General features: G+C 37.1%; 1 protein-coding gene across 3 annotated transcripts in view; it reads right to left on the bottom strand.

Moving 5' to 3' along the window:
* SVEP1 (sushi, von Willebrand factor type A, EGF and pentraxin domain containing 1) overlaps positions 1–21,817 on the bottom strand; it is a 231,939-nt gene that overhangs the window by 82,516 nt on the left and 127,606 nt on the right. For all 3 annotated transcript variants that reach the window (XM_030822826.1, XM_030822920.1, XM_030822868.1), the window contains exons 19-24: positions 9,998–10,159; positions 9,518–9,609; positions 8,307–8,403; positions 6,632–6,745; positions 2,355–2,468; positions 1,131–1,332 (exon numbers count right to left, since the gene is read on the bottom strand). In XM_030822826.1, the coding sequence (XP_030678686.1) occupies positions 1,131–1,332; positions 2,355–2,468; positions 6,632–6,745; positions 8,307–8,403; positions 9,518–9,609; positions 9,998–10,159 (781 nt within the window). The remainder of the gene's footprint in view (positions 1–1,130; positions 1,333–2,354; positions 2,469–6,631; positions 6,746–8,306; positions 8,404–9,517; positions 9,610–9,997; positions 10,160–21,817) is intronic.

Raw genomic sequence — 21,817 nt, 5'->3', positions numbered from 1 at the left:
GGGAGGATGGTAACGGAAGGGGGCTGAACTAGAAGGAAGGGGATTGGGAAATGTTGCAATTGGGCTAGATCTCTTTTTTTCTTTTTGGTTTTTACTTTTGCAAACTTATAAATCCAGCAGCATCTTGAGGACAATACAGTTTTCTAAAATTTTGCAAGCAAGAGAAATCTGTCTTGTGCACTACAGATGTGCTGTCTTCTGTAGTTCCCTGCAAAGAGTGGGGGATGGAACAGGATAGTCTTGATAATGACAACAGGAGAGGGTTGTTTTTCAAACTGTATTCTACTGGCACCTAGGAGCTGCCTCAGGGAGACATAGTCTTTCTCCCCCTCAAATACTGCTATTTTCAGCCACAAAAGCTTAGCTTTGATTATTTTACTTTTTTACATTCATGTTAGATTTCTTTTGAACCAAAGGTTACTAAACTAAAAAAAAGTTTGAAAATCATGGACACAGAATAAAGATGAGCACTATCACAGTATGATTGCAGATTCTATTTTGATTTTGTCTGGTATAAAAACTTTAGCTAAAGCACAGGTGAATCACCTGGAGTTCAAGACCAGCCTGGCCAACATGGTGAAACCCTGTCTCTACTAAAAATATAAAAGTTAGCCGGGCGTGGTGGCGGGAACCTGTAATCCCAGCTACTTGGGAGGTTGAGGCAGGAGAATTGCTTGAACCCGGGAGAAGGAGGTTACAGTGAGCCGACATCATGCCATTGCATTCCAGCCTAGGCGACAAGAGCAAAATTCCATCTCAAAAAAATAAAAAAAATAAATAATTAAAATATGGGCTTTGTCTAGTGCTACTGTATTTGCTTCTGAGTGATTATATTTCCTTTCATCTTTTATGACTTTCCAAGTATAAAACGTTAGTTCCCAAACATGGCTGTGCATCAGAAGCATTGGGAAACTTAAGCCATAACAGGTTGCCTATTTTAAAATGATAGGCTCTACTTCAGGCTTAGTGAAGCACAAATAGCGGTGGGAATATTCAACTGTAGCCTATCCTCGGGCCAGCATTTGAGAATGACTGACTTTAGACTCAAAGCAATACTCCATAAAGGCTGCAGAATCACTGAATAGTTTAAAAAATAAAAACAGTGAAAAGAATCAGACTTAGCCTTTTACCTGAAGCTATTGGCACCGTCTTTACAGGTAGCTCCATTTTTGCATGGCTGACTGAGACACTCATCAACGTTCTTTCCACATCGGGTACCCAAAAATCCAGGTGGGCATTTGCACAAGAATCCCCCAACCTGGTCTTCACAGACTGCATTATTTAAGCATGGGTTTGACTGGCATTCATTGACTTCTGTTTCACAATGCAGGCCTGAGGAAGGAGAAGGAAGAGAAATAGCCCAAATGATTAACTCCCTGGGAACACTGTAACTAAAGTGTTGACTCCCTGGAGGATGCTGCTTCTAGAGGATTGGAATGGAGGCTGTGGAGCCCATCGAACTGGTTTGAGATCCATTCTGTAATGGGCTCTGGCTTTTCTAAGTCATTTTTTTGTGGACTCTGAGTTTTTGATAATGTTTTTTGTTTGTTTGTTTTGAGACAGAGTCTCGCTCTGTCTCCCAGTCTGGAGTACAGTGGCGTGACCTCGGCTCACTGCAACCTTCACCTCCTAGGTTCAAGCGATTCTCCTGCCTCAGCCTCCTGAGTAGCTGGGACTACAGGCACCCACCACCACACCTGGCTAATTTTTGTATATTTTTAAGTAGAGACAGGGTTTCACCATGTTGGCCGAGGTGGTCTTGAAATCCTGAGCTCAAGTAATCCACCTGCCTCGGCCTCCCAAAGTGCTGGGATTACAGGCGTGAACCACCAGGCCCAGCCGATAATCTGCTTTTTTAAATCTTACTTTTTGTTGAAATTAAGTTTTGTAATAGACAACTAATTGAGACAATGTTAAGAAATAAAGCTAGTAAATTCCATTCAAAACTTGCCTGTTTCTTTGATGTTGCCTTTTTCCTTCACTGGCCACTTTCTTGGATTTACTCTTTAGAAATTAAGCATACACTTTTAAACCATATTATTGTGCATCTGTTTGCAATATATTACATGATTTGTCTCCAGTTCCTTCTTGAAAGTTTGCCTTAACACACACACACACCACACACACAAATTATTTTTTGCTGAACCATTTGAGAGTAAATTGCATACCTGCATGCCATTTTACCCCAAACACCTCAGCATGTATTTCCTCAAAAAATGAGGACTTTCTCTTACATAATCACCATACAGTCATAAAATCCAAAAATTCACATTAATATCTATGTTAAGAAATGTACTAATTTGTGGTGGTTTACAAGATTTTAAGATAACATAGGAAGACTGGAAACATCTTACCTACAAATCCTTTCACACATGTGCAATGATAGCCAGCCACACCATCAACACAGATTCCTTTATTTAAACAAGGACTGGAACTACACTCATTGATATTTTCTTCACACCGCTGACCTGCAAAGAATCATTAATCTTTGAGCTGGAGAAAACTTGACAGGACTTTAAGACCAATAATTTCCAAGCAAGTTGTTCAGGCATTGGAATAGGGCAACTGGAAATCATGGCTAACATGTTAGTGACAAGTTTAACTATTTGACAAACATGTTGAAATAAAATGTTTCTTCTATTCTGTGAACTGCAAAATTTTTCTAGCAAGAAAACTAACATATTCAGCATGCAATGGAAAATGATAACCATGAATATCTGACCATATTTTTTTTAGTTAAAAAGATGTGTGATTTCGTTTTAAATTTTTTCTCCTTATTTGTTTGCTAGTTGTTCTCTTTTTGAGTTTATTCCTTTTAGAGTTAAGTGGTAACAGTTACAGCGTTACAGTTACAAAGTTGGCAGGAATTATGGGAGAAATACATTGAATGAAGAAAATAACTCATTTTCTTCTGCAAATTAGGGAAACACAGCCAAATTTCTGTGCAGCTGTCCCATGTTTTGTGTGAACATAATTTGGGAACAACTAATGTAATTCATATCCTTTATTTTACACATCTAGAAACAGATCCAAAGAGGTCTGTGACATTGCCAAGGACAGGCACAGAAATGAGCCTAGAACCATAAATCTTCACATTCAAGAACAGACGTACAAAGACTCGTTGGGTTGAAGAGTTCAGGATGCTTAAATTTATAACTCATGGAATTATGTAACACATATCTAATAATTTATGTACCTTGACATTAAAATATGCTAAAAGGAAATTTCATAATAAAAGTTGTTTTTTGAGAATAGTAAATCTAACATAAAATCTACACTTTCATACAGACCATTATGAACACTTGTTTTTTCACAGTAAATCCACACAATAAATTTAATGTCTAATAAATAACATACATAATATATTTCACGTCTAGTAAATGTATATTTATTTTATTTAGAAACTTGGTTCTACTTTTCTCATAGTGTCTTGCCATTCTTGTCACAAATTTTTACTATGATTCAACACCAGGTATCGCTAACATGAGATTTGGAATTTTAAATAAAGAATGTGGAATACAGGTGCATAATTTTAATACTGTCTATGGAAATGCAACCATAGGCAGACGGTGGAGAGGAAAGAGTATGAGAAAGAAAATGGAAACCAGGCAAACAATCTGGATGTGGTTCCAGCAGTTGAATACACACCCTTGGTTAGGGGTGATGAGTCTACTGGTCTGCAGTTGGTCTCACAGCATGTGGGCCTCTTAGAGTATAAGCCAAGAGAAATTTGTTTCAAGATATATGTGATGTGGCCCCTAAACGCAAGCCACACACTTTGGTGTTCATAAGACAAAAATGATTTCTTCTGTTGTTGAGGTGAAATAGGCATATTTCAAAACAGCATGCCTGTCCACTATAATTGATAGAGTATGCTATCACTTTATCAAGTGCAATATCAAGTCCACTCTACTTGATGGCTGATTTGAAGGATTTTCAAGGGCAACTTTGACTATTTAAAATGTCTCCCTATATATAAACTTTCAAATTACACTTCCAGATGAAATGTAATTTTACTGTATAAACTCAATATATCTTTTCATAAGCCTAGGACTATCAGTTTTGCATGGATGTGAAACAGAGAAAATATATGAGTTGTTCCAAATGATTACTACTGTAAATTATGTTAAACATTTTCATGTCTTTATGGAAATTGTTTTTAGATAAACGATAAAATTATTAGAATCTGGTTCCTTTGAAATGTTATCAGGATTTTACTAAACTTTTTAAAATATAGAAAATTATATACCCACCTGTATTAAAATATATATTCAAATATCTTTTTAGTATAATAATGATTTTATGAGTTAGGTACAATGCTGGGTGATTTAGATGATCTCAGTACTCTCCATAATAATATTATGGGGTCATTTCTATTTATAAGGTAGTAAATCCTAGTCTATTTTATTAGAATATATCATCAATATTATAATAATTATAATGTGGGTTAACAAGGGAATTGAGAATAAGATCACTGTTTCTGAACCATTTTTGTGAGAAGGTGCTGGAAGCTGCGACTCTTAAGACATACACTTAAGGAAATCTCCAAACTTCTTTCCAGAGTGGCTGAACTAATTTACATTCCTAAGAAAGTGTATAAGTGATCCATGTTTTTCTACAACCTTGCCAGCATGTGTTATTTTTTGACTCTTTAATAATAGCCATTCTGGCCAGGGGCGGCGGCTCAGGCCTGTAATCCCAGCACTTTGGGAGGCTGGGGCGGGTGGATCACCTGAGGTCAGGAGTTCGAGACCAGCCTGACCAATATGGTGAAACCCCATCTCTACTAAAAACACAAAAAATTAGCCGGGCATGGTGGCGTGTGCCTATAGTCTCAGCTACTTGGGAGGCTGGGACAGGAGAATTGTTTGAACCTGGGAGGCAGAGGTTGTAGTGAGCCGACACTCTAGCCTGGGCGACACAGTGAGACTCCATCTCAAAAAATACAAAAATTAAAAAAGAAAAGCCATTCTGACTGGTGTGAGATGGTATCTCATTGTCGTTTTGATTGGCCTTTTCTGATGATTAGTGATGATGAGCTTTTTTTCATGTCTGTTGGTTGCTTATGTGTCTTCTTAGAGAAGTGTCTGTTCATGTCCTTTGCCCACTATTTAATAAGGTTATTTGTGTTTTGCTGGTTGATTTGTTTAAGCTCCTTATAGATTCTGAATAGTAGGCCTTTGTCAGATGCATAGTTTTCAAATATTTTCTCCCATTCTGTAGGTTGTCTGTTTACTCCATTGATGCTTTCTTTTGCAGTGCAGAAGCTCTTCAATTTCATTAGGTCCCACTTGTTAATTTTTGTTTTTCTTGCAATTGCTTTTGGGGACTCAGCCATACATCCTTTGCCAAGGCTGATGTCAAGAAGGGTATTCCCTAGGTTTTCTTCTAGGATTTTTATAGTTTGAAGTTTTACACTTAAATCTTTAATCCAAGTTAATTTTTGTATACGGTGAAAGGCTGGAGTTCAGTTTCATTCTTCTGCATATGGTTGGCCAGTAATCCTAGCAATCCCATTACTGAGTATACATCCAAAGGAAAATAAATTGTTCTACCAAAAAGACACATCCCAGTGCTATGTACAATAGCAAAGACATGGAATACACCTAGGTGCCCATCAATGGTGGATTAAAGAAAATGTGGTACTTATACATCATGGAATATTATGCAGTCATAAAAACTCCACAAAATCATGTGCTTTGCAGCAACACGGATGGAGCTGCAGGCCATTATTCTAAGTGAATTAAAGCAGGAACAGAAAGCCAAATACTGCACGTTCTCATTTAAAGTGGGAGCTAAACAGTGAGTACACATGGAATAAAAATAGAAACAACAGATGCTGGATACTATTAGAGGGGAGAAGAAAGGCAGTGTGGGCTGCAAAACTACCTATTAGGTACTATTCTCACTACCTGGGTGATGGAATTATCTGTACTCCAAACCTCAGCATCATGCAATATATCCGTGTAACAAACCTACACTTGTACTCTCTGAATTTAAAATAAAAGTTGAAATTATTTAAGTCATAAATAAAGACAAATATTTTGAATGCTAAAAAATAACACTTAAATATGTATTTATTTAAGTTAAAAGGAGAGGCATAGTGGTCCATAACAATTTCAAAGATACATGCGCCTAAAGTCCACAGTCAGTAATAATTACACACACACACGTTCACACACACACATGAACATCCACAGAAATTAGCATATACACTTCATAAATTCAGTAAAATACTAGTAAAAAGCTTGGGGATGACCTTGTATTTGTAGTAGGCTTTACATATTTTCTGTCATTTCCTCACCTCCATTTTTACAAATGAAGAAACAGGTTCAGTGAAGTTAAATGTCTTGTCCAAGGTCACACATCTAGCTGGCAAAGATGGGAACACGCCTGCCTGTTTTATAAAGCAATTACGTAGTGCCATATTGATATCTTGTTCTCCTTACAGAACAGGATAAGGACAAGAACACTTTCCCAATGCATATAAGTAATATTAGAAAATATGCTTCTTCAATATGTTTATAATATTCTATAAAAGTATCTTTGACACATTCCAAATTTATCTCAGTGATGAAATCTTAATGATTCAAAGATTTATATTGTTGAAAACAAGAGACCTTCCCCTTACCTGTGTAACCTGATGGGCACTCACAAATGAATTCCCCAACTAGGTCTTTACAAACTCCATTGTTGAGGCAAGGCAGTGGGCTGCACTCATCGATGTCTGTTTCACACTTTAAGCCTACAATGTAAACCAAATGCTGAGGGACAATCCAAGGATGGGATTAACCGAAATAGAACAATGATCATTTAAAGGCAATTATCTCAATAATCAGAATTTTTAAATGGGTAGTGCTAAAGAAAAGGGCAATATTCATTAAGTGCTACCATCTGTTAAGTATTTAATGAAGGTAATACCTCTTTCTAAACAAATTTAAGATATTCTTATAAAGATACATAGAAGATAGCAAAAGATCCCAAATTAGAAGTGGGATAGGGGCACTTGGAAGCATAAAATGGAGCCAGGAATTATGCTAATTTCAAAGTGAAAGCTACAATATCATCTGTACTAGCTACCAAGGTCACCTGGCTCAGGGGTGGAGGTGGGGCTAAAGCCTGCCAGATCGCAGCTCACATGCCGGGTGTCCCCGAGTGGCTGCATCTTCCCACAGGGTGCGCACAGGCTTTCTATGGGCTAGCTATGCTGGAAACCCATATTCTTTCTCAGGGTCCTCCTCACTAGCATCAGCATTACCTGGGAATGCAATAAAAGTACAAATTCTCAGGCTGTACTCCAGACCTACTGAATCAGAAATTCTGGGGCTGGAGTCCAGCAATCTATGTTTTTAACAAGCCTTCCAGATGATTCTGATGCACATGACTGTTTGAGAACCACTGTCCTATATTATACCCTTTCTCAACCACCACTCATTTACAGAATTCCCAAACAAGATCCTTTATTTCTTATGGAACGTCAAGGTAAATATTTTTATAAAAATTCACAAAGACACACACGCACACAACACGAGCCAGCTATAATAAATGGAATGCCAACATTCTAGATAGATCTTGGCTATACTTTGTTTTTGACTTTCCTTTTGCTTATTTTGTGGTGAATTTCTTTACTTAAATACCACTTCTCATTAAAAACTTTCAAGTTGGTTGTGTAACATTGAAAAAAACTGTCTAGAAGAAAATGGTTATTTTAAATTAATTGCAATTTTAAGGTATAGTTCATTTCCCCTCAAAAATTATGTTTCTGGACTCAAGTCGAATGTGAACCAAGCTGTTAAAAACCCCCATAATTCAAACATAATTCCTACATAATAAAGTCCAAAGCCAAATTGTTTTTCTAGGCACAGCTTCCAGAAAGATAGAAACAAAGCAACAAATCATAGCTATTCACAAGAACTTCTATTAGTGTGTAGCAAATGAGAGAAACTGCCAGTTCATTTAAAAATATTTACACTGGACAATCTGTTCTATGTTGAGTATCATGCATATAATTTTTGATAGAATGAAACTTTGAACATGACCCCTGTATTTCAATTTAAATTGTGGGTTATGATAAAGACTCATAGGGAAGATGAGTCTTTATTCTTTATCCAAAATAGGCAAAGAAAACTGTCATTTGTGAAGTATGTATAATTTTTTCACCTATTGTTTATCTTGTTCAACAAATTTTGGCACATTTACATGGTCTAATGTATCTTATCAGATATAGTTAATGTACTAAAGTTTGATACTGCAAGTCATAATGATTTCATATAAAATATATTAAAATCTACATTCCTGTTATTTACCTGTATATCCAAGTGGACAGAGACAAACATAACCACGCCCAAGTTGTTGGCAGGTTCCACTATTGTGGCAAGGGTTAAAGAAGCATTCATGGAAAACCTGCCAGCAGCATAAAAAAAATCAATCAGAGACAAAGCACTCTATTTATTTCAAAGCAGTCCTGATTAGAGTCAGGTTTGCAACATTAGACAGCTCGTTGCTGTTTCCAGGTAAGTTCATTCAAGCTAGGTGGGTTGCTGCCTGAATAACACTGATGTCTGCCATATAGGGGAGCAAATGATATGTATCATTCTTGGGTGATGTTCTGGCAAACCTAAGGAGCGTTTCTAAATGCTGGCTGCATGCTAGAATACAACTGATATTTTAAAAGCATACTAAGGTCGGGGCATCAACCCAGATCAGCTAAATCAGAATCTCTGGGAGTGAAGTCTGCACATTACTGTCTTAAAAACTTGGCCAGGATTCTATTACGCCTCCACGTGACAGCCACTGCTTTAGGGGATCCTACAAATTCCTATGTCCACTAGGCTCAGTCTGAAATATGACTTATAGAGTCCTAACAAGTCATTATGTTTGGACTAGGCTGTAGGAAGTTGTAATCAGAAATATATCCCCATTATCTATGAAAATACTAAAAGGCAAGGAATTCATGACATTGGGCAAGGTGAGTTCAGAGTAACGACTGAATCTATTAAAGTAATCAAGACTTAACAACTAGTCTTTTAAAAAATATAAAGCATTTGGTTTAGCTATATTCTTAATTTATGTTTCTTAATTTTTAAGGACTCATACTTTTCCCCAAGAAATCTTTTCTTTTCTGGCAAAGAAATCAAAATAATTTTCATGAAAGTTGGGTAACTCTGCCTGCCAATTAGAAACGGCCTTTCATTAAACCAAATTCTCTTACTCAAATGACGGGTTGTGCTTGTGGTAAGTGTTTATAGTGAATCAAAAGGCTCCCCGTATCTACTCATTCTTATTGCCAGGTATTTCTGGGAAAAACTCTCATTTTTGGTACTTAGAACATCTAATGTTGCATTTCGGTAATGTTCTAAACAGGAATCATTGTAAATACAATTATTCATTTATAAAATTCATACATCTTGATTACTTAAAGTTTCAATCCTGGTCCTTTTCCTGTGTGTGACGTGTAAAATGACAAATTGCTTTCCAAGCATTCCACTAGAGAAAATTTTATGCAAAATGAACTTGCCTGGCTGCTGATTTCATGCCTTTTTTTAATATGTCCAAGAGAGGCAAGAGGCACCACACTTTCCTCTGCTGCTGAGAAAGTTGAACTAAAACCTAATCAATTAATAGAAAAACATGTCAGTGTGGTACATATGCCAGTAAGTGGACTATATCTAACACTATGGTCAAGATTCTGGTTGCCAGAGTGGGTAAAGCCACATACATTTTGTTACACTTATATTTTAAAAAAGGAAACAGAGATGGATGGCATACATCATTACATCCTAGACTCTTAGAAAGAAATTTAGAAGTTATCAAGTTCAGTGTTTCCAAAACAAGACTGTTTGTGCCATGGTCAACAAAAATACCTCAGAAGGACAATTTAACAAGTCCAGATGCCCAAATCCACCGAAAATAGTAATATTCAGAACTGAAGCTACAACAGAGACGGGAAAAGTAAATGTCCAACATAGGATTACATAAGAAATGAAGTTCATCTCACTTGAACATTCTGTGATGGATCTGGAACCAGCGAATGGGGTAGTTCCATAAAAGGGACAGGCCAGGCAGAAGGCCTTCCCTGCATTAGGTTGGTAATAGTCACGAGGACATGGGTGACAGGGCATTAATCCAGAACGCGAGAATTTTCCTTCTGGACAAGGAACTGCAAAGGTAAAAACAAATCATATTTGCATATAAAGTAACACACCCTACATTTGAAAGAAGTGATTTAATCTGTGTATATAAGAAACATACTGAATTATCTATATAATCTCTTCCATATATTTAATACCCATACCGTCTTGTCACCCAGGTAAATGTTTTGTTGGGTTTCCTTCCTGTCTTTAGTAACACACGTTAATTTAATAAAGTTTAGAATTGGCCATATAATTGTCTTCTGATTTTTCCACCTAATACTATATCATAAGTGTTTCCCAAATCATTCCCCCAGATTATTGAAGAGTATAGATTTTAATAAAATAAAAATGTTGCATCTCATTGACAGACCATGATTGATCTAACATTTTTTTCTACTATTGGATATTTAGATTGTTTTCATTTGTTTGCTATTATAAATAATGCTGAAGTAAATTTTTACAAAAATCTTTGTATTTAGCTCTGATTATTTCCTTGGGATAATAGTTGACTTTGAGTAGCTGAATTAGAATAATTGGATTTGAGTAATTGAATAGTTAGGTCTAAAGATTTGAAAAGATTAAAGCCATTGATATATACTGCCAAATCATTAAAAAAATAAGTAGTTCCAATTTACACTCCCATTAGTAGTGTATGAAATCACTCTTTTCACTGCATTCTCTTCAGCGTTGGTACTGATTATTAAATTTTTTTTCCAATTTGAGGGTGAAAATGGAATTATAGTTATTTCAATTTGCATCTTGGTGATAAATGAAGTTGCTTTCTGCTACTTATTAGAAATTTTATTTCTCCTCAATAGTCTGTTATTTATGGAGGTTTTTTATGATTATTTTATATATTAAGAATATGAGCATTTGCAAGATGGCTGAATAGGAACAGCTTCAGTCTACAGCTCCCAGCGTGAATGACACAGACGACAGGTGATTTCTGCATTTCCAACTGAGGTACCGGGTTCATCTCACTGGGGAGTGTCAGAAAGTGGGTGCAGGACAGTGGATGCAGTGCACTGAGCATGAGCCGAAGCAGGGCGAGGCATTGCCTCACGCAGGAAGCGCAAGGGGTCAGGGAATTCCCTTCCCTAGTCAAAGAAAGGGGTGACAGACGGCACCTGGAAAATCGGTCACTCCCATCCTAATACTGCGCTTTTCCAACAGTCTTAGCAAACGGCACACCGGGAGATTATATCCCGCACCTGGCTCGGAGGGTCCTACACCCACGGAGCCTCCCCCATTGCTAGCACAGCAGTCTGAGATCAAACGGCAAGGTGGCAGAGAGGCTGGGGAAGGGGCACCCACCATTGCTAAGGCTTGAGTAGGTAAACAAAGCCAAAGCGGCTGAGAAGCTCAAACTGGGTGGAGCCCACCACAGCTCAAGGAGGGCTGCCTGCCTCTGTAGACTCCACCTCTGGGGGCAGGGCATAGCCAAACAAAAGGCAGCAGAATCCTCAGCAGACTTAAATGTCCCTGTCTGACAGCTTTGAAGAGAGTAGTGGTTCTCCCAGCATGTAGCTGGAGATCTGAGAATGGACAGACAGCTTCCTCAAGTGGGTCCCTGACCCCTGAGTAGCCTAACTGGGAGGCATCCCCCAGTAGGGGCAGACTGACACCTCACATGACCACGTACTCCTCTGAGACAAAACCTCCAGAGGAACGATCAGGCAGCAACATTTGCTGTTCACCAATATCCGCTGTTCTGCAGCCTCCGCTGCTGATACCCAGGCAAACAGGGTCTGGGAGTGGACCTCCAGCAAACTCCAACAGGCCTGCAGCTGAGGGTCCTGTCTGTTAGAAGGAAAACTAACAACCAGAAAGGACATCCACACCAAAACCCCATCTGTACATCACCATCATCAAAGACCAAAGGCAAATAAAATCACAAAGATGGGGAAAAAACAGAGCAGAAAAACTGGAAACTCTAAAAATCAGAGTGCCTTTCCTCCTCCAAAGGAACGCAACTCCTCACCAGCAATGGAACAAAGCTGGATGGAGAATGACTTTGATGAGTTGAGAGAAGAAGGCTTCAGACGATCGAACTACTCCGAGCTAAAGGAGGAAGTTCGAACCCATGGCAAAGAAGTTAAAAACCTTGAAAAAAAATTAGATGAATGGCTAACTAGAATAACCAATTCAGAGAAGTCCTTAAAGGACCTGATGGAGCTGAAAACCAAGGCACAAGAACTACGTGACAAATACACAAGCCTCAGTAGCCGATTCGATCAACTGGAAGAAAGGGTATCAGTGATGGAAGATCAAATGAATGAAATGAAGTGAGAAGAGAAGTTTAGAGAAAAAAGAATAAGAAGAAACGAACAAAGCCTCCAAGAAATATGGGACTATGTGAAAAGACCAAATCTACGTCTGACTGGTGTACCTGAAAATGATGGGGAGAATGGAACTAAGATGGAAAACACTCTGCAGGATATTATCCAGGAGAACTTCCCCAATCTAGCAAGGCAGGCCAACATTCAAATTCAAGAAATACATAGAACACCACAAAGATACTCCTGGAGAAGAGCAACTCCAAGACACATAATTGTCAGATTCACCAAAGTTGAAATGAAGGAAAAAATGCTAAGGGCGGCCAGAGAGAAAGGTCAGTTACCCACAAAGGGAAGACTAACAGCTGATCTCTCAGCAGAAACTCTACAAGCCAGAAGAGAGTGGGGGCCGATGTTCAACATTCTTAAAGAAAAGAATTTTCAACCCAGAATTTCATATCCAGCCAAACTAAGCTTCATAAGTGAAGGAGAAATAAAATACAGACAAGCAAATGCTGATAGATTTGGTCACTACCAGGCATGCCCTAAAAGAGATCCTGAAGGAAGCATTAAACATGGAAAGGAACAACCGGTACCAGCCACTGCAAAAACATGCCAAATTGTAAAGACCATCAAGGCTGGGAAGAAACTGCATCAACTAACAAGCAAAATAACCAGCTAACATCATAATGACAGGATCAAATTCACACATAACAATATTAACCTTAAATGTAAACAGGCTAAATGCTCCAATTAAAAGACACAGACTGGCAAATTGGATAAAGAGTCAAGACCCATCAGAGTGCTGTATTCAGGAAACCCATCTCATGTGCATAGGCTCAAAATAAAGGGATGGAGGAAGATCTACCAAGCAAATGGAAAATAAGAAAAGGCAGGGGTTGCAATCCTAGTCTCTAATAAAACAGACTTTAAACCAACAAAGATCAAAAGAGACAAAGAAGGCCATTACATAATGGTAAAGGGAACAATTCAACCAGAAGAGCTAACTATCCTAAATATATATGTGCCCAATACAGGAGCACCCAGATTCATAAAGCAAGTCCTTAGAGACCTACAAAGAGACTTAGACTCCCACACGGTAATAATGGGAGACTTTAACAGCCCACTGTCAACATTAGACAGATCAACGAGACAGAAAGTTAACAAGGATATCCAGGAATTGAACTCTACTCTGCACCAAGCAGACCTAATAGACATCTACAGAACTCTCCACCCCAAATCAACAGGATATACATTCTTCTCAGCACTGCATTGCACCTATTCCAAAATTGACCACATACTTGCAAGTAAAGCTCTCCTCAGCAAATGTAAAAGAACAGAAATTATAACAAACTGTCTCTTAGACCATGGTGCAATCAAACTAGAACTCAGGATTAAGAAACTCACTCAGAACTGCTGAACTACATGGAAACTGAACAACCTGCTCCTGAATGACTACTGGGTACATAACGAAATGAAGACAGAAATAAAGATGTTCTTTGAAACAAACGAGAACAAAGACGTAACATACCAGAATCTCTGGGACACATTCAAAGCAGTGTGTAGAGGGAAACTTATAGCACTAAATGCCCACAAGAGAAAGCAGGAAAGATCTAAAATTGACACCCTAACATCACAATTAAAAGAACTAGGGAAGCAAGAGCAACACATTCAAAAGCTAGCGGAAGGCAAGATATAACTAAGATCAGAGCAGAACTGAAGGAAATAGAGACACAAAAAACCCTTCAAAAAATCAATGAATTCAGGAGCTGGTTTTTTGAAAAGATCAACAAAATTGATAGACTGCTAGCAAGACTAATAAAGAAGAAGAGAAGAATCAAATAGACGCAATAAAAAATGATAAAGGGGATATCACCACCAATCCCACAGAAACACAAACTACCATCAGAGAATACTATAAACACCTCTACACAGATAAACTAGAAAATCTAGAAGAAATGGATAAATTCCTCGATACATACACCCTCCTAAGTCTAAACCAGGAAGAAGTTGAATCTCTGAATAGACCAATAACAGGCTCTGAAATTGAGGCAATAATTAATAGCCTACCAACCAAAAGAAGTCCAGGACCAGATGGATTCACAGCCAAATTCTACCAGAGGTACAAGGAGGAGCTGGTACCATTCCTTCTGAAACTATTCCAATCAATAGAAAAAGAAGGAATCCTCCCTAACTCATTTTATGAGGCCAGCATCATCCTGATACCAAAACCTGGCAGAGTCACAACAAAAAAAGAAAATTTTAGACCAATATCCCTGATGAACATCAATGCAAAAATCCTCAATAAAATACTGGCAAACCGAATCCAGCAGCACATCAAAAAGCTTATCCATCATGATCAAGTGGGCTTCAACCCTGGGATGCAAGGCTGGTTCAACATACGCAAATCAATAAACGTAATCCAGCATATAAACAGAACCAAAGACAAAAACCACATGATTATCTCAATAGATGCAGAAAAGGCCTTCAACAAAATTCAACAACCCTTCATGCTAAAATCTCTCAATAAATTAGGTATTGATGGGATGTATCACAAAATAATAAGAGCTGTTTATGACAAACCCACAGCCAATATGATACTGAATGGGCAAAAACTGGAAGCATTCCCTTTGAAAACTGGCACAAGACAGGGATGTCCTCTCTCACCACTCCTATTCAACATAGTGTTGGAAGTTCTGGCCAGGGCAATCAGGCAGGAGAAGGAAATAAAGGGTATTCAATTAGGAAAAGAGGAAGTCAAATTGTCCCTGTTTGCAGATGACATGATTGTATATCTAGAAAAACCCATCGTCTCAGCCCAAAATCTCCTTAAGCTGATAGGCAACTTCAGCAAAGTCTCAGGATACAAAATCAATGTGCAAAAATCACAAGCATTCTTATACACCAATAACAGAAAAACAGAGAGCCAAATCATGAGTGAACTCCCATTCACAATTGCTTCAAAGAGAATAAAATACCTAGGAATCCAACTTACAAGGGACATGAAGGATCTCTTCAAGGAGAACTACAAACCACTGCTCAATGAAATAAAAGAGGATACAAACAAATGGAAGAACGTTCCATGCTCATGGGTAGGAAGAATCAATATCGTGAAAATGGCCATACTGCCCAAGGTGACATAGATTCAATGCTATCCCCATCAAGCTACCAAGGACTTTCTTCACAGAATTGGAAAAAACGACTTTAAAGTTCATATGGAACCAAAAAAGAGCCTGCATTGCCAAGTCAATCCTAAGCCAAAAGAACAAAGCTGGAGGCATCACGCTACCTGACTTCAAAGTACACTACAAGGATACAGTAACCAAAACAGCATGGTACTGGTACCAAAACAGAGATATAGACCAATGGAACAGAACAGAGCCCTCAGAAATCATGCCACATATCTACAACCATCTGATCTTTGAAAAACCTGACAAAAACAAGAAATGGGGAAAGGATTCCTTATTTAATAAATGGTGCTGGGAAAACTGGCTAGCCATATGTAGAAAGCTGAAACTGGATCCCTTCCTTACACCTTATACAAAAATTAATTCAAGATGGATTAAAGACTTACATGTTAGACCTAAAACCATAAAAACCTTAGAAGAAAACCTAGGCAATACCATTCAGGACATAGGCATGGGCAAGGACTTCATGTCTAAAACACCAAAAGCAATGGCAACAAAAGCCAAAATGGACAAATGGGGTCTAATTCAACTAAAGAGCTTCTGCACAGCAAAAGAAACTACCATCAGAGTGAACAGGCAACCTACAGAATGGGAGAAAATTTTTGCAATCTACTCATCTGACAAAGGGCTAATATCCAGAATCTACAATGAACTCCAACAAATTTACAAGAAAAAACAAACAACCCCATCAACAAGTGGGTGAAGGATATGAACAGACACTTCTCAAAAGAAGACATTTATGCAGCCAAAAGACACACAAAAAAAATGCTCATCATCACTCGCCATCAGAGAAATGGAAATCAAAACCACAATGAGATACCATCTCACACCAGTTAGAATGGCCATCATTAAAAAGTCAGGAAACAGGTGCTGGAGAGGATGTGGAGAAATAGGAACACTTTTACACTGTTGGTGGGATTGTAAACTAGTTCAAGCATTGTGGAAGTCAGTGTGGCAATTCCTCAGGGATCTAGAACTAGAAGTACCATTTGACCCAGCCATCCCATTACTGGGTATATGCCCAAAGGATTATAAATCATGCTGCTATAAAGACACATGCACATGTATGTTTATTGCGGCACTATTTGCAATAGCAGAGACTTAGAACCAACCCAAATGTCCAACAACAATAGACTGAATTAAGAAAATGTGGCACATATACCATGGAATACTATGCAGCCATAAAAAATGATGAGTTCATGTCCTTTGTAGGGACATGGATGAAGCTGGAAACCATCATTCTCAGCAAACTATCACAAGGACAAAAAACCAAACACTGCATGTTCTCACTCATAGGTGGGAACTGAACAATGAGAACACAGGGACACAGGAAGGGGAACATCACACACCAGGGCCTGTGTCGGTGGGGGGACGGGGAGGGATAGCATTAGGAGATATACCTAATGTTAAGTGATGAGTTAATGGGTGCAGCACACCAACATGGCACATGTATACATATGTAACTAACCTGCATGTTGTGCACATGTACCCTAAAACTTAAAGTATAATAAAAAAAAAGAATATGAATCCTTTGACACACTTAGACTAATTATTTTTGGCAGTTTGTGTTTTGCCTGTTAATTTTGTTTAACTGCTTTCATGAGCAAGTAATTATTACTCCTCCTTATTTAATACTAAAATAATGTAAGGTAATATATTTACTGATGAAAGTTGGTTTAGCAAAATCAGTAGTTTTATCATTAGTATTTTCATTTGCTATTTTCTAAGTAATATGAATTGTAATTTGATTTTTTGACACAATTATTTTTCAGAAAGATGGTTTAAAATGTATATTTGGAATATGTATTTTTTATTATTAATTTCTGTTTTTAATCATCTTATGGTCAGAGAATTTATATTGCATAATTGCTACCTTTTGAATTTTATTGAGTTTTTCATTATATCTAAAGATAATTAAAAATAAATACTTCATTAAAAGTGTTATCACAGTAAAAAGTATAATGTGTATTATTAGTTCAGCCTTATCAATCATGTACTATAAGTTCTCTGTGTCCTTACTGATCGCCTACTTGATCTTTATAAATTCAAGGGAGTGGTGGGGCGTGGTGGCTCACGCCTGTAACCCCAGCACTTTGGGAAGCTGAGGTGGGTGAATCACTTGAGGTCAGGAGCTCCAGACTAGCCTGGCCAACATGGTGAAACACCATCTCTACTAAAAGTACAAAAATCAGCCAGTGTGGTGGCAGGCACCTGTAATCTCAGCTACTCAGGAGGGTAAGGCAGGATAATTGCTGGAAACCGGGAGGCAGAGATTGCAGTGAGATGAGATGGCGCCACTGCACTTCAGCCTGAGCAACAGAGTGAGACTCCGTCTCAAAAAAAAAAAAAAAAAAAAAAAATCAAGGAAGGTATTAAAATCTTCCATGAAAATTTTATTTTTACAGTTTACCATTGTGAGACATATAGATTTTGTTGTATTTTACTGTTGTTATTTGATGACAAAGCTTTATTATGACTAACTTATACTGCTTGTGAATTTTGTAAAAATAACTCTTTTCTTCCTCATGTGATGCTATTGGGTTTTGAATTGAACTTTTTCATAAATTCACTTTACCACCCCCACTTGCTTTTTTGTATTCATGGATCTGCAAATATTATTAACGTTTCACCATCATTTGTGTTAGGCTTTTTGTAAGTAACGTTCATTTGAGAATTGTCGTTTAACCAAATCTGAAATTCTCTTGCCATTAACGAGTAGAATATTAACAAAATTAAAAATGGCCTCAAACATAAAACGAGCTTGGATATTCTTCCATGATGCTCTGTTGCATTTAGCAGCGGGCAGGGGGACAGAGTACTCATGGCTTAATTCTTTGGTTGGGGTTTTAGACAGCAACCCAAGTATGAATTCAGGTTGGGTGTGTCCTTTCCTTGGGTGAACTGGCATCATCTGGAGAGATATTAAAGCCATTATAAACTGAGAAAACTATTAAAAATACTAAGACTTGTCTGCTTAAATGTAAGTATGGAAGACAGAACACAAAATGTAGCTACTCAAGATGTCAGCATCCTTATCATTTAGGGTTTGGTGTCCTTATAATAAAAATAGTACAGCAGAGATAATTAGCAGTATGGTTGAAAAATTTAGAGATGGACTGAGGTTCAAGGGAGCAGGGTATGCCATGTCATAGCATCTTTTTTTAATTGATTTGAGAAAAAAAAAGCATTTGTGATAATCTCAAGACATTTAAATCAAAATTTTAAAACAAAAATAACCAAATTTTTTGCTAAAGAGCTCTTTTACCCAATTAACAAGAGAGCTCAATGAAGAGACGGTAATTCAATCAAGAGATGGCAGAAAATATCAAAGATTTTAATGCAAATTTAGAAAAAAATATTTCTTGCAGGTTTGGTCTTTACACGCATAAAATTTACATTTTTAAACTGTATCTTTGTTTCACTAAGAACAAGCTAATTTACTCTTTGATAGATCTCAGAGTGCTAGGTAGAGCTCTGTTATCCACACAAACTGTAAACTTGCTTAGTTTAAAATGGGTTTCCTCAATCTTAAGTTTCCAAAACTGATTGCCTATTTGGAAAAGGTAACTTACACACAGCTAATTAGTTAACTGAAAGCATAAATCTTCCACTGGTAAAAGTATAAAACTTTTGTCTGAGAGAATATCTCTGAGTATGTATGAAATACTGAAAAGATAAATTCCATGGGTAAAACTCAGGATGCTATAATGAATTAAACTTTTTTTACATATAATTTTCAGCACAAAGATGCTCAGAAAGAAAAGATGTTTATGCCCCTAGAAACTAACAGAAGGTAAAAAATTGTACTAAGATGTAATAGTAATAAAATACTAACATTAAAAATAAATTACTAGCTTCTAAAAATACCTAACTCATCATTGTAATGTCTATACTTTTTAGCATAGAAAATATAAAATAAATTTGCATGTGCAATTTTATTAGTTTAAGTTATTGTCCAAGGGCAGACAGTTGTCTTCAGAAATATATTTTCCTGCAGTGATCAATTAGCATTTAATAGAGTATTTATATATGTAGTAAACATATATACACACACACGTATGTATAAACATACACATATACATAATAGTGGCACTATCTAGTACGTAATACAATACTAAACATGTACATATACACACACACACACATAAATATGCAATTCCTAATGAACTAGTGTCATGAGAAAAGAGGGGTGAATGTTTCATTTCGATTCTTTGCCAAAGAAACTAGTCTCCCAGTCAAGAAAAATGGAACAAAACCCCCTTTTCACCTCCTCTATTGGAGAGAGAGAGAGAGAGAGAGAGAGAGAAATAATCTAAGTACGCCAAAATCATATTAAAATCAAACGACAAACAGTGCATGGAAATGACCAGGAAAAAGATGTCACATCACTTGTGCTGTTCTCTGACAGTGTTAAGGGCAACACATATAGACCTGGAGCCAAGTGTATTTTGCCTTTTCAATGGGTTTTCTGACTATGATTAATAATACTATATTGTATACTAGAAATTTGCTAAGAGAATTTCAGGTTCTCTTACCACACACATCCAAAGAAGGGCAACTATGCGAGATAATGTATATGTGCATAAGAATATCATAACATCATTTTGTATACCTTAATTATAGATCATTTTAAATAAATAAATATATCAGTTTCCTAAGATGAGGTCAGAGGTCAATGACTTCCTGAGCCTCCTTTTAACTTCATCCTGGAAAGTCAGAGTAAAAGGTGGTGTCATCCTAGTCTAAACATCATCTTTTCTTCTCCTATAGATCATATATTAACAACAACAACAACAAGTCACCTGTCAAACTTATTCTTCCGATGAAAATCATTTTTAATGAATGAAAAATTTCAGACTCGAGTGTGTACCTACAAGCCCAAGAATATGTAATAACCTAAGAAGTTATAAAAAGTAAAATGTACAAAGAATATATTACTTTAACAAACTAATATATTTTGTGATACTTAAATGATTGCTATCTTGAATAATATTTTAAGTGCCATATGATAGAGAAACGCAAAAGCAGTGTCTTGGCAAAAAATAAGATAAACAGTACACTATAAAAATAAATCAATACTGATAGAAAATATATCAATAATAAAAATAATAAATCAATACCAAAAGAGAAAATAAAGAAAAAGGAAGGAAAGAAAGGAAGAAAAAGAAAGGCTGAAGAAAGAAAGAAAGAAGGAAAGGCAGGGGAAAGAAAGGCAGGGTGAAAGAAGAAGACAGAAAGGCAAAAGAGAGAAAGAGAAAGAAAGGCAAAAGCAAGCAAGCAAGAGAAAGAAAGAGAGAGAGGAGTTAAAAACTAACAAAAAAAATATATATAAGGGACCGTCTTAGAACTTATACACATTTAAGTTTAAAATAAAACGTTTTCCAGCACTGCAGAAGAATGTTAACTTTTGTCATTCCCAATTCCCACTCATGACAAGCAGAATGTGGTTAAACTTATGCTAGGAATATTAGGAGAGTAGGGCCAGAAATTTAGAGACTTTTTGGGAATTATAACCCCTTAATTATAATAATTTAGTATTAGACAAACCTCAAGGTTTATTTAGAAAGCTAAAAAAAATTGTCAAATATGAACTTGTTTCACTATAAAAATCCTAGTTGCTTTTGTGGTTGAAGGAAGTGGGCAGGAAGAGAGAATTTTTTACTGTGGACTTTCTGCCAAAATTAGTTCTTATATTGACAAAAGAGTCTCTAGCAGATCTATTTCAATCAGAATGTGAAGGCTCGTGAAACTTTTAATTGAAAGATCCAAAGCTGGTATTATCCAACAGACATGGTTTATGAGTTTCAGTTAGGCCCTAAATTTTCTTCTCTTCAATGAAACTATTAGGTTGACGAATATTACTTGCCCAATGCCTCAGGTCTCAGACTTGTATGTACCTTGATCCTACTAGAGTGAGATAATTTAAACAGATGGAGTATATATAGACCTATAATTCAGAGTGTGTTTTGCCTTTTCTCCCAATGCACTTAACTTATGAGGACTACAACTTCCAAGATGCAATGCTGGAAACGCCCCTTCCTGCCCTTGCACATTAACTTTTCCTACCTCTTGTTTACTGGTAATCTCTCTCTAACTGGATGAAGTCAAGCATGGCTGGGTGCGGCGAGAGTAGGAAGTATGCCTATGTGTCTCTGTGTAGCCTGAGAGAAGTAGGGAACCAATAGGTTGGCTTCTTAAAAACATCATTTATTCAATATGG

The sequence above is a fragment of the Nomascus leucogenys genome, chromosome 1a (assembly GCF_006542625.1).
Source record: "Nomascus leucogenys isolate Asia chromosome 1a, Asia_NLE_v1, whole genome shotgun sequence".
NCBI lineage: Eukaryota > Metazoa > Chordata > Mammalia > Primates > Hylobatidae > Nomascus > Nomascus leucogenys.
The sequence above is the reverse complement of the archived record's forward strand: the minus strand, read 5'-3'. Positions and strand labels throughout refer to the sequence as shown.